Source organism: Brachycentrus maculatus, unplaced genomic scaffold (assembly GCF_059751285.1).
Source record: "Brachycentrus maculatus isolate JH-2025_06_01 unplaced genomic scaffold, ASM5975128v1 h1tg000055l, whole genome shotgun sequence".
Taxonomy (NCBI): Eukaryota; Metazoa; Arthropoda; class Insecta; order Trichoptera; family Brachycentridae; genus Brachycentrus; species Brachycentrus maculatus.
Window position 1 is genome coordinate 3745527 of NW_028280809.1, and position 14624 is coordinate 3760150.

The following is a 14624-nucleotide window of genomic DNA, read 5'->3' on the forward strand; positions in this document are numbered from 1 at the left end:
CAATGTAGTTTAACTAGTTTTCTTTTTATAATTAAAATGTAACTTTGTTTTAAAATCACTATAAATATTTTATTATAACTTAATTATTATGTCTACCGATTTCAAAGCTAACCACTTCTTTTTCAAGACTGATAATTCTTTTATTTGTATTAATCAGTCTTGATAAAGAAGCGGTTAGCTTCTAAACCGCTAAACATTATAATTAAGTTATAATAAAATATTTATAGTGATTTTAAAACAAAGTTATGTTTTAATTATAATATTCAACTACTTTTCAACTTTGATAAAGAATCCTTAATATTTGTTTTGGAACTAATTTCAAAGCAAAAAAACTATGTTACATTGCTTTTTTGATGTGGCTTATCTGTGATTACATATTTCGGATGGGTGTTTTTTTTCCGCCTGCGGACTACTGGCGACGGGATTTGATAATTGTGTACAATGTAGTTTGGACCTTAACAAAGAGATTGGTATATAATATGCATATGAAGTATTAAATAATTTATTATTTTCTGACTTTGAAATGAGACTAACGCAGATGGTAAAAATACCCTAGCCGGCCTTAAGCACCAATCGACCAAACGGGTAGAAATACCTTTACCTTCCTGAGTGTGTTAATGATCAAATTTTCATCCATCAGTGTGTTTTACAGATAATAGTCCTTTAATTTTTTTATATTTAGTGTTATAAATGTAAGTTTTTCCACATCAACTAATATTTGATTGTTTATTTCTGCAGGAGGAAGACATATCTAACGTTATAAGCTTATTGTCTCGGTGTTCTGAATATTTCCACTCCCTTAAGTTGGCATCTGACTGTGAAACCGAGTATTGCATTGCTCCACCGGATTGCTTCAAGTATAATGCAGTGTTCAACATTCTTTCTTTTATGGTGGATGCTGATTTTTTACCTCCAAATGTAAGTATAATTTTAAAAAATCAAACCAATTAATTATTAATTTTCGTCACATATTTCTGTCTGGAGGTACTTATTGAACTTCGATATACATACATATATAGTTTAATCATGATTAGTTCGGTTTCTCATCTATTTTGTTTAATGAACTATCAACAGACGCTGTTAGTCCACTCGGCTATAAGCCACCACGATTGAACAGAGTGGGCGTCTGCAAAAAACTGTCTTTATTCAAACTTTTTTGTCAATTTATTTTCTCTAATGACTTAGTAACAAAACATTTTACTTTTCAGAACAATTCTCAAGTACATGTTCACTCTTCAATGATTTTCTTACCAATTGCATGTAGTGCATCCGTAATGCCGTATTACCAAAAAATAGAGGATGTGAAATTCCGATACAGCAATGTTTCACTCGTTGCGATGGATCTTGGTAAGCCTTTGTTTATTTTTTCTTGTGTTCAACTTGAACAGTATATAATTGCCTTTAGACAACATGTGGTGCACCCCTGAGGTAGTATTTTTTGAAAATGGCGCTATATAAACTATCCAAATTTATTATTTTTACTATCATCTCAAATTGCAATAAAAACAGGAAAGTGGGTACATATTGTGCCGTGTTTACTACTTGCTTTTGGTAAATCCTTGCTTGGAACCTGTTAAGCTGTTTATTCCGAATAATACCACAGATGGCACTTATCTCACGGTTATAAACGCAGCTAACGTCTAAAGGCAGCCATACACCCTGCATTATAACTGATATATTTATCTGTCTAGGAAAATTGCAGGGATATACTGTTTATACACAGAAAAGTATACCTTAGATAGGATAGAATTCAATTCAAGAAACATGTATTATAAATGTCTTAACAGAGGTGTACCATTTTATGAGAAGGGATTATGGATGTCAGGGCGTTTACAGGCCTTAAAATCTGTCATCGACTGGCTTATGTGTCCATGTTTTTTACATGTATAACATTCATCTCTCTACCTATGATTGAACGTACATACTGCTTGATTGTTGAATCTTGCACATACGAGTATATTTAATATCTAAGAACCCATTTATACGTGAGTTTGAAGTGATATCTCTGTAGATTTTTGTTTAATGAATCCAAAATATGTCTTGATATTAGTTGCTCAGGGTTGAAATAGGCCACTTCCGTATCCTTACATTTTTTTTCGGTCTGTAGCTGCTTGCAGCCAATTACATACTGCCCCCCATAGCGACTATATCGTTAGATCATATTTTGTGAGATCTTTCGACGCCTCTTTTATTCTCCCAAGGTCTCCATCTCAAAATTTTAGGGTTCTACCTTGTATTTGTATGTACAAACAAAGATTTAAATACACCCAAATTATAAGTCATCTATGGGTCAAGATAGAGCTTGTATAACTGTACAGTTATTCCGGGAGTATAACAATATAAAGTCCAGTTTACCTGCGCAGGGTCATCTATGGGTCAGAGCTTGTATAACTGTACAGTTATTCCAGCAGTATAAGGATAGAAAGTCTAGTTTACTTGCGCAGGTATATAGAAGTGTGTGGTCACCTGGAGGGTCACTCGGAGCTCATATGAATATGTACATGTTGTGTTTCAGGTGTAAAGAACGCAGTGTTTGACCGGTGGCTTGTCCACGACACCTGGTTGGTTGGGCTGGGAGGTTTGTTTGTCATTGGCTGCATGTGGCTGTACTCCGGTTCACTTTTCCTGACTCTCTCCACGTGCCTTGCAGTTGCCTATTCCATCGGCATCTCTTACTTTCTCTACACCATTGTATTCAACCTAAAATTCTTTCCGTTTATGAATCTGCTGACTGCTGTGGTTGCTGTCGGTTTGTGATTATTTTTCTTAATCTTTTTGTGTTTGTCAGTAACATTTGTTATATTAGTATGTGTTTCGACAGTCAGATGGACATTTCGAACAAATTAAAACTTTATTCATAAAGCAGGTATATTCCTGACCCTTTAACGGAATAGAATACAATATTTTACAAACTATAAGACACACTTTTTTCTCTAAAAAATTGCCTCCAAAATTCAAGTGCGTCTTATGCTCAAAATTAATATAAAAATGTCCAGTGTTTGATAAAAAATTCCCGCCAACATGTACTATGTACTTAAATAAATACATGTAAACAGATAATTGGCAAACAGTAATCTCAAAAGAAGTTTTGAGGTATTTACGTTTAAAAATAAACTTGTCAAAATGATCGGTTAGTAGTTCTTGTAAAAATAAAATATTTTTTAAGAATTTGAATATAAAAAGTTTTGAAGTATTGAGAAAAATCTCATATTAATCATCATTCTTTATAAATTTAGACCCTTTGTTTTTCATCTGACTGTCGATATGTCCTGTCTAGTATTTTTTATTAATTTGTATAATTAGCGTAACTGAATTCATTATTATCATTATACATATTACCCTGCATATATGCCAGACACCAAAGCTTGCGAAATCAATAAAAAACATATTCATATATATGATACGTTGAATATATTAATTTTGCTACCACTTAGCTCCACTATATTAGCCAACATACAGCGTTTTGCACATCCCTAACTACCACAATAGAGATGTTGCGCTCACAACAGTAGAACATTCACTATCAAAATTTTCTCGCAAACAAAGCATATGCACTATATGTCAATCGCCACTGGCGATCATAAGTGAACTGTGTTTCCTTATACAGTGTATTCACCATTGGATCCAATTGAGAAAGTTCGCTGTTGATGGAGTGTGAACCATTGCATGCCTGAACATATTTGCTAAAAGCAATTGCAGAACGCTACTTGAACCGAGTGGATACGCAGCTTCATATAATTTCAGTATCCTTATGTATACAAAATTTAGTTGTTAATTGCCATATTATATCAAAGTTTTTGTTGATTTTTTACCCTACATTTCAGAATTTCCCGTGAACATGAGCTAAAAATAAAATAAAATAGCTGATAATGCAAAAATAACAAAAGTTTTGGAATATAGTATATAGATGTATTTATAAAATTATTACGGAATTACACAGGCCGACAAATTTACGAACATATCTTACATCTGATACCTATTCTCAAATATGTATATTTTAAATTCATAAGTATAATTAGTTTTTAATTATAAAAACCAGGTAGCGTAGGAAAATGGGAAATTGTGTTTTTTTATGATCCGCTTATGTTGAAATACGAAAATATGACAAACATTTTTTGTTGACTTGTTTATTTTCCATATTTTGTTTATGGAAAATATAGTTTTTTAACACTTTTATTGCAATTTTTGGCAGATGTAATATGTGTGCGCAATTGAAACTTAATTTCTATATAACTGTGATCTGTATAACGTATGAACCTAATAGTATTTTTTCATATCAGATTCAATATTCAATTGCCACAGAAATTGCTGGTGGAGCATGATTATTCATTTAAATTTATAGTATTAATGTAGCAATATTATAAATTTAAACTCTTTTACAAAACTTGTTGCTACATAACCATAAATAATATTTGTTTATTATTTGCATGATTTAATATTTTTAGTTTTTTTTTCATTTAAAATTGAGAATTGTTAGTTTTTTATTTATTTATTTACTTAAGAATTATTAATTAATCACACCTATTTGTCCAAATATTTGTTTTAATACAAAATCGGGGTTTTCACCACATATTAGTTATTTTAAGATTTTTTTGCTTCTGAACATAGATATTTTGCTGTCTTTAGTAGCATTTTTCAAAAACAATATATGCCTGCAGCTTTACAAGTGAAATTTTTAAAACAATTGAAATTAAGTTTGTAGCATTTATTTAAGTTTTTTTCATTTAAAACTAGAATCTTTTCTCCTCATCTTTAATTAAGCATGCAGCACCTTTACGCTCATACATGACGACTGCGTATTACCTATACAAACGTGTGTCAGCTGTAAAAATAACTGCTCTGTAAAAATGACCCTGTTTTGTTAATGTATAAATGATTGATATATTTTTTTGTATATTAAAAGCATTTTTAACTTTGTGGTATGGTAATATAACACAACATTATACATTTACATTACATTCTACATTAGTAGAATATAATGTAAATATATAATGTAATGTAAATATACATTTGCATTACAGTCGGCAGTAATGAAGAAGTGTTTTTTAAAGTAGTATTACACACAGTAAATGATGAATGATAAGGAGAGTGTTAAGGTGGGGACTGACCGGAGCATTTGGTCGTAACGTAACATTCGGGACGAGCATCCGACATCAGATGGAATACTCGGAATGAGCTCGGCTCGCTGTATTGACTTTACGAATGCTCGCATCGTAACGTGCGTTACGACAAAACGACTCCGGTCAGTCCCCACCATTAGATTGACATTTTAACCGTCACTTTATTCTAAGATTTAAAAAATATTTATATAATAATATCCATTCCACAATTTCTTTTAGGAATCGGAGCAGACGATATGTTTATATTTGTGAAAGTGTGGCAAAGTCATAAGGAGGCCTCCGTGGACGGGATGACCAGTCTAGGGGTAGACCCGGGGCGACTAGTGGAACTGATGAGTGACACTCTGCAGCATGCAACCCTCACAATGTTCGTCACGAGTCTCACAACCGCCGCCGCCTTCTACGCTTCCATCATTAGCAACATCACGGCCGTCAACTGCTTTGGGTAATCTGCACAAATATTTAAGAAAATAAAAAACCAATAGATTTAGGAAAAATTATGTTTTATTCTATTTCTAACCCCCTATCCGCACTCAATGGTGCATAGGGCACTGCATCGTATTGAAGCAGTATTATCTTGATCGTTACTTATATGAAGGCAAGGTCATCACTTCTGCGCTTCAGTGACCAGTCCAGGGTAGTATTTAATAAATATTAGATTTTAAAATCACAAATATATTTATTACCCCCCCCTGGGAATCGAACCCGGGACCTCTGACACGGTAGCTAAACACGCTAACCATTACATCATGGAGGCAAACAAGTTTTTACCTTATTTTATTTATTATTTAGTATTTTAGTTTCTAATTCATTTTTTATGGAGAAGTATTTAAAAACAAATTGCCTTATTTAACAAATTTTTAATTTAAGTTTTATTTATTAAATACCACTGTTTCTTAAAATCTATTGTGACACGTGTTTTGATGCATTCTGCATCATTTTCAAACACCATATGGGCGTTTGTGCACTACACGAAATTACACAGAATTTTTTCGGAAGGTGTTAAGAAATACATAGTGGTATTTTCTAAGTAAAACTAAAACTTAAAAATGGATAGATTTTATCACAAATCGACTGCCGAATCAATTAATGAAATAACTAATTTTGTTCATTTTTCAGTATTTTTACGGGAACTGTTGTGATTGTAAACTTTTTCCTTATGATAACATGGCTTCCTGCTAGTGTTGCTGTAATGGAGACATTTTGCAATTCGTTTAAGGTAAGGGAAATATTTCTTCATACTTGTGTACTACTTTTGCACAAGTAACTTGCGCAAAACTCCTTTGACTTGTAATAAAATTAATAACTCTCACGTAATTCACACACTCGTTTTTGTTTTCAGAATAAAAGTTGGGAGTCAAAAGTAAGACCAGTCCGTCAAACAATAGAAGATACTTGGAGCATGATGAATAGATTCCTAGTCATGACGGTCATTAAGCTACGGTGGCTGTGGCTGTTTCTTCTAGGTAATTATTTTAATTTTGTTAAATTTTTAGTCGATGTTCCCAATACCCAGCTCGAGACTTAAGTCCCCCAAAAGCTTGCTTGCGGGCACAACTGATTCTTTCTTACCCTGAGAGAAAAAGCCTTTGACTCAGGGGGTAGGTATCTCCAGGGTAAACTAAGAATAGAGAGCATTAACGGCTTCAAAAGACTGAGGACTGGAGTTGATGAAAATCTAGACAACCTCGCTCATCAGGGATTTCTACAGCAAGGTTGATTGGTACTTTGCCACTGTGAAAAGCACTGAACCTCCGCACATCTGTGCAGTTGTCCCATACGCCCAACCAATCAGTCAAAGTCACCACATATTGGGTAGCCGTAATCTAAGAGCTGTGTTATTGATATAAATATGAAGAAGATTGCATTTCTCTTGAACCTGTATAGCTTTTATACCTTCTACATATGTTGTCATCTTTATTTTTAGGTTGTGTGATAATAAAATAATTAAATTTTTGAAAACAAAATTTTCTTGTTTATAGTTCATAAAACTATTGATGTAGACAGGGCTTTTTTTTTCAAGTAACGCAGTGGAACGGCGTTCCGGCACATTTTTTCAAGGATATATTTTTTTTAAATTTTCAAAATCAATAAGACGAAACAATGTTTGCGCTTACGTAATTACAATCTATATTTATATAATCCATCAAGATGATAGAAAAAGTTGCTTTCAATTTTATTTTTTTAGTGAAAAGCTTGGCATGAAGTGAGTTACGGGACCTTTTTTGTTTAAAAAAAGTCCTGGATGTAGATATGTGTGGTACATTTTAACACATTGTTTGCGAGAAACGCCTAAAAGCGTCTTTTACATACTGTCAGTAGAGAGCGAGAGACACTTATAAGCATTATATTTGTTTACTTTTGGTAGAGCGCGAGAGACGCCAAAAAACATTGTGTAGATCAGAATTGTGTTTGCGGTTACTTGTGATTAGTATACTGAGGGTCGGACGGCAGACTGTCTGAGTATAATTAAGGTCGAAGTAGATGAGAAAACAGCCCACAAACAATATGTTAATGTGTAACTGATTTTTGTATTTGTAATAGTTTGCTATATTTTGAGGATTGCAATTTTTGTTTTTCTTGTTTTATAATACATAATGTCTTTATTCCAGGTTCCCTATCAATACTAAGTGCTGTTATAGTCATATACTACCCTGGACTAAAGCTTCCCGATACGAGAAGTTTTCAATTATTCCAGTCATCGCAAATACTGGAACAGTATGATTTAGTTTATAGAGATAATTATTGGTTTGAAAGATCAAACAGGGTAAGTGAAAATTTGCTTAATTTTAAATTAATGTATTTAAAAATAGCTTCTTTATCGTTTTGCTTATTGATTTACGCAATTCAAATGTTATTGTTTTTTTTTTTTAAATATCGCAAAGAGGGTTTGTCTACTTTTGCAAGTAATTTACTTCACAAAATAAAATACTGCCTTAATAAACTATCAATAAATATATATCGCTTCTAAATTGCCTTTATTTAGCTAATATAAGTACAGATTTGGCATAGATTTTGCTTTATCGATCTACACACCAATATGGGTCTTCATATTGGGAAAGTTGTACAAAATTTCGCTTATTGGGTATGCAGTATGTATTTATCCGTCAACAATAAGCAGTACGTACATTTAATGTAAATATGTATATGATTGCGTACGTCAGTCCTTAGATTTCTTGCTGTGTTTATCATTTTGTCACATCGACATCATCAGGCTGCAAGGGAGGCAAACCCCTAATTTCTTAGGTGTTTGGGCAATAACTTAATTTCTTTCATCGACCATAAATGTAGGCCATGTAGAAACGCTTACGACCATGTTGATGACACAGCTGACCTTGTCTTTTTAAATTTTTATTATTATGAATGAATCATTTCTATATGGTAGACAATGGAGAGTGTTAGTAGCCACTGTCATAGGTCATGAAGTAGAGTTTTTAAGAGGGTATTACACAAAGTAAATGATGAACGATAAGGAGAGTGTCATATTACCATACCACAAAGTTAACAATGCTTTTAAAATAAATAAAAACTATCAAGTATTCATTAATTTTATAGTAGAGATGTTTGAGTGCTTAGCTTAGTAAAGAAAGAACTTGACCAGCAATCGATCAATGATGAAAATAGACCCGGGTTCGAATCCCAGAGCAGGGAGTTACTTTTGCCTGTGATGTAAATTCATGTTGAGATAGTTTGTGGCTTTTATCTTTTTGTTTATTGAATATAAACTATATTTCAGGATTGGGAAGGGGGTAGTAAGATGCCCCTGAGATGGGTGTGGGGAGTGGTGCCTGTAGATACTGGGAACATGATGGATCCCGCTTCGCACGGATCACTAGTTCTTGACTCTTCATTTAATATATCTGATCCAGAATCCCAGAAGTGGTTGGTGGAATTTTGTATGCATTTAAAGGCCCAACCTTTCTACCAGCCCATTCTTGGGCCACTGCTGCCAAACTGTTTCATAGAAAATTTTATGAATTGGATGAGTAGAAGGTAACTAATAATGTTTTGTTGTGTTTTGTTTTGTTGTGTTTGTGAAATTTTTATCATTGTTTACCGTGGCTTTATTTGCGGATAAATATAAATTGATGATTGTAATATAATTTAATTGTAATTTAAGTTTAAATTGTAAAGTACATACTTTTTTGATACAATTATTTCCATTCAATATTGATTTAATTTTAGATGTTTGGATAAAATCGATAAGATCGACAGAAGCCCGTGTTGCGAGGATTCTCCATTCCCATACTCGAGTGCCGTGTTTGATACGTGTATCGTTCGAGCCATATCCGCCCTCTACCAAACACCTCGCGAGTACTTCATGCCCGGAGTTGCAGGACCCAAGTTCTCTAAGGTGCTCGGAGAAGATGAACTACCCCGAGTGGCGGCCCTAGTAGTGGAATTTGAAAGCGATTATGCTTTTTCCATGTCGTACGAAGCGATGGAAGAATTTTACATCCACATCGAAAACTGGACACGTCACGAACTAGCCGATGCTCCTCCGGGCATGCGCAACGCCTGGTTTATATCGGAACTGGAATTTTACGATTTGCAGCAGACTTTATCGAGGGGTACCCTGATGGCTATCGGGGTTTCCATGGCTATAGCTCTCGGTGTGCTACTACTCGTGACTCTCAACGTACTCATCAGTTTCTACGCCATCATTACCATCACGTTCTCCATCTGCGTGACTGTAGGCAGTCTGGTGTGCCTCGGATGGCGACTCAACATACTGGAGAGCCTGGCTGTGTCCACCGCTATCGGGCTGGCGGTGGATTTCAGTCTGCATGTGGGTCTGGCCTATCGGCGTGCGGAGGGCACGAGGGAGGCGCGTGCGGCTCGCGCGCTAGCCGCCGCGGCGCCACCCACAGCTATGGCTGCACTCACCACTGGCGTGGCGGGCGCACTCATGCTGCCCGCGCGCGTGTTGCCCTACACGCAGATTGGCCTGTTTCTTGTCGTTGTGATGACTGTCAGCTGGAGCTACGCGACCTTCTTCTTAGGGTCGCTGCTGCGTGTGGCAGGTCCGGAGCGGCAATTCGGTCAGTTCTCATATCCGCGGCTGCGTCGCGTACGGGGCGCGGCATCCAACACGGGCGGCGGGGCTGTAGCCAACATTAGTGGGGGAGCAGCTGCCCCACTGTGCCCTCTGCGACCCCCCGAGGGCCACGAGCTGCAGCAGCTAGCTCGCGCTGTACGCCGTCCCGCTGCACATGACAAGAGCCCCTCAGCCACAAGCGCCATCACTATCATTTTGGCTGATGAAAACGACTGTCACAAATAAATAGCTTACCTTCCGAAAATTATTAAGTGTACTAATGCGAGACTATTTCCCCTTTGCTTATAAATGCTTAATTATTTAAAATGTGGCGAAAGTTAAAAATTCCTGTCCCATTAATTAATTTAAAATATTTGTCAAATCTTTGATTGAACTATGTCATCGTTTCAGGTACTGAATATAAACCAAATTAGGTTGTGCATAGCTTGTGCTGACTTTGTTTATCAGATCCGTCATCACATCTAATGTTTTGTGAGCAGTAAAATGAAATTATTTTGTTTCCCGAAGTTGCTGCAATATTATTGTGATTGTTGTTTGTTTGTGGTCTGCAATTACCACATGTTTCCATAGAAGATGTTAATATTTCCGTGTTAGTATTGATATCAGCATTTATATTTGTGCTAGACCCACTGTAAACGTGTGTGATTTTGACTGTTTATATTCAATCAATATTGACACAATATAATATATTTTAAATGGAAAAATTAGTAAAGGAAATAAAGTTATAAACTGAAACTCAATTAAAACATGGTGCATGATATTTTTATTTTGTGGTGTTGTTAAGACTAGCTTTTATATGCTGTAGTATTTTTTAGGAGAATTGTATTTAAGTTTTATTGTAGTATTTTTATTTTATCATTGTGCTCCAGATATACTTTTAAGCTGTTTACTAGCCATATTCCTAGAATTGGTTTAACTTTAACGAAACTCAAAGAAATAAAGTCCATCTTCATCATCTGTATCCTACCCATATCCAATTAAAATTATCATTTTATCTTATTAATGCTGTCATAAAAATCAAAGCTGAAACTTTATTTTAATTTGCCTGTTTTATCATTTTCTTTGGTGAAATTTTCATAAAATAATAAGTTATCTACTGCCAAAAGAAATTGCAATTTATTTTAATTTGTCTATGGTCGACCTGAATTCTTATTGGTCATTTCAAGATATAAGCGTTTTTATTAGATATCAAAAATTTATTGACTGAAATCAGTCAAAAAGTAAGGTTATGGACATGGACCTTTAAAAATTGGTGTAACCTTATTTTTGGTTTGATAAAAGTACTATGTATCATGAATTAATTACTTTTTGTTTACCTTTTTTCGATTCTAGAAAAATATAACATGAAAATACATATATCATTTTACTTCTTTTAAACTTTGAATATTGACAATAGTCACAATATGATCATTTAGTAAAAGGCTTGGTTTTTCCAAGAAAATTAATCCTTAAACCGATTTTAAGAATATGGCCATGTGGGATCCTGGACTTTGCTATGTATAAGTTGCTTTAAGTAATGATCTCATGTTTATTGGTTGTTATAAATAGATAAATCATTATAATATAAGAAAATTTGGGGAGAATGCGTTTAAAAAATGAAGGGCAGATGTTTTAAACTGGGTCACTCCAACTTCTTCGATAAATTTTATACAAAATGTATTTAATTGTAGTATTGCTCTAGAAAAGAGCTTTAAAATTTCTCGTATATAGGACTGTGTTTTTTTAAACAAATCAAATGTGACAAAAGCAATAAAGCCGACTTATTAAAATGTTCCATTAACCAGTTAGTTCCCATGACTAAGTTAACACGTTTTCTCTGTTAATTGTGGCTGAATTTTCTTGTTTATACTAATTTTAGATTAATGTATTTAAAAAGCGAAACTTCAGTGTCACTTTTAGGTAGCACACCACAAGTTTGGTTTGACTTTATGGGTGATGCGGGCAAAGAACTAATTTTACACACGTATGTGTATACTAAGTAATAGATAGGTTATTGTTACTTAGCAGACTAGTTAAATTGGACAATACTCTATTACTAAGAAGAAGCAATTTCTTGCCATTTCTATTTGGACTTTGGTCTTGTGGGAGAGATCTTTTTTATCATTTCCGTTGAAAGTGAAGAGACTTATTGGTGACATTGGGAACTGACGGGTTAGCTCTGTTTTACGTTCTTATTAATTTGCCAAAATAAAAATCACATTATTGTTTTTTAAAATATGTAGATGTGTTGACATAAGATTGTTATAAAAGACACATATGCTACACTATTTTAAATGTATGAAAATAATACTCTTTTTTTTAATTTTCAAGGCGGCAGTATATCTGGCAAAGATATGTTTTCCATTACTGCTCTGTTATTATTGATATAATTCAAAACACGATTTATGATTCAACTGAATTAAATTTTTTCTCATCTGTTTTGCTTTGTGAGGGCATTATCAAGCTGACAAAAAATCCTAATATTTACATACAAAATTTTCAACGAGTTTAATAAAGTTGATAGTCTATTTTAGTGAGTGATTTTATTCTAAACTGGTACATTCATAATTTGAGTACAGTCCTTAGATTGTATATTATGGATCAGAAAATATTGATTATGATCTCTAGGAGTTCTGGCCCTTTTTTATGATGTGTTGTTTGGATTGTGTTTTGATTTATAATTATAATAATGGATTATCGAACTCTTCAAAGTAAATCCCAATTCAATAAATAATTGCTTCACTGTCTCCTTTTATCACTTCTTCATTCTGCTAGTAATTTTGTTGTAAAAAATTGCTCTTATAATTCCAATGTTGTCTCGGTTATACATACTAAATTTTCTAAATTAATTTAAGAAGTTATTAACAAAAGATAAAGGACTGTTTTACTAGATTATTTTCTTACTTCGTGAATGTAGTAGAATTTAAATGAAAATAAAACCAATTTGTAAATGTTGACATTTTATATATTGTTAATACTGATAATAATAATACAGGCTGACAAATTTCAAATTGAGAATCATATGTTTACATCTGATACTTATTCTTATATAAATTGACCATTTAAAATTGAAGAGCATACTTGGTTTTTGGTTACTCAGGTTTTCAAGTAAAATGAAAAAAGTGGGGTCTTATGTTCAAATATTTGAAGCGAACTTTGTAAAATTTTGCTGTCGGGTCTGTGGGTAATAATCTTCAAGAATAAGCATTGTTTAATAATGCATGATTTTATTAGGCTTCGTGTTTCACACATAATATTATAGCACTGACCTTATTGGACTGTGAACTACTGAGTTTAGTAGATTTAAGTATTCTGATGTGTAAGGAGATGATGTGTATCTTATTGATTGTCTGTGCCAAATTTCATGCCCCTAAATCATGTTAGAATACTTATCTACTTAAGAAATGTGAAATCATATTGGCCTGTGTAATTATAATTTTTTTAAAGCGTATATAAGATATTCTTGGATTGTTTTTGTATGAATTTTCATATGAAATATTTGTTTTGCTTGACCCAGATTCATGTTGTCGGGCTGTAATTTTGATTATATTGTTAATTTTAAGAGTAGGTGTTTTTGAAAGCATTTTGTTGCCTATCAAGTCGGCTATAATATAATAATATGTAATACTTAGTAATAGCTAAGGTGGTTCGTATGACATCATCGTAGTAGTATTATGTGTATGTATTGTACTAAGCCATATAGAAAAAGGATTTATTAATAAATGTACTGTGATACTTTATTTCTCTGACTGTTAACAATTAATATTTTCACATATATACAAATATATAAAGGTTTCTAATGCTCAAAACTTCGACTCGAAAGTCGGAAATGCCAAATGTTATAAGAAATATCAAATTTGTGAGGGAATAAAAAGTGCAGGACTGTTATGTACAGAATCTCAACTTTAGGATACACTTTATATTCTTTAGATAAGGTACAAAAGGATGGAGAGTTATCGTAGTATATTATGATAAAAATATAAATATTTTTGATATTTTTTCCAAAATATCAGATGAATTTTGCCATACACAATTGCTTACATGATATAACTTACATAATCGGGAATAATATAATGTTTTTTTAGTGAAATCAAAATAATAAAAAAAGAGATAGGCGTCGCATCAATTTTGCTAAGGTTTTTTTACAATTAAAATGGAACACAAAAGTACGTGAAATATCACGCGAGATGCACAAATTCAACTAGAATAAAATAGTTTGTGTCACATAATATGAGAATGTTAGCTTTAAAGAGCCCCAAAGAGTAATTTTCACTTAGGTCCATACTTTGAGAGTTATTTGTGTTCATCATTCATCATCTCAAGGACATAACTCTCAATTTTAGGCGTAGTTTCGCATATGGTGTTTTCTAATGATGGTGAGTGCATCGAAACATGTGTCACAATATAGTACAATAATTAGAAATATTTACCAAGTTAACTTTAAATTTTAAGAGTAAAAAAGTTTT

The 14624-nt window shown here is 33.4% G+C and overlaps 1 protein-coding gene across 3 annotated transcripts in view; it reads left to right on the forward strand.

Annotated features, from left to right (window-relative positions):
* Positions 1 to 13898, forward strand: part of disp (RND transporter family member dispatched) — a 29679-nt gene extending 15781 nt beyond the window's left edge. For 2 of the 3 annotated variants that reach the window (XM_088278191.1, XM_088278190.1), the window contains exons 5-13: positions 739 to 918; positions 1209 to 1347; positions 2516 to 2749; positions 5340 to 5565; positions 6240 to 6339; positions 6463 to 6586; positions 7733 to 7887; positions 8857 to 9113; positions 9306 to 13898. In XM_088278191.1, the coding sequence (XP_088134317.1) occupies positions 739 to 918; positions 1209 to 1347; positions 2516 to 2749; positions 5340 to 5565; positions 6240 to 6339; positions 6463 to 6586; positions 7733 to 7887; positions 8857 to 9113; positions 9306 to 10404 (2514 nt within the window). In that variant the 3' untranslated portion in view covers positions 10405 to 13898. The remainder of the gene's footprint in view (positions 1 to 738; positions 919 to 1208; positions 1348 to 2515; positions 2750 to 5339; positions 5566 to 6239; positions 6340 to 6462; positions 6587 to 7732; positions 7888 to 8856; positions 9114 to 9305) is intronic. The other variant, XM_088278192.1, reaches the window with a different exon arrangement.
* The last annotated feature ends 726 nt before the right edge of the window (positions 13899 to 14624 follow it).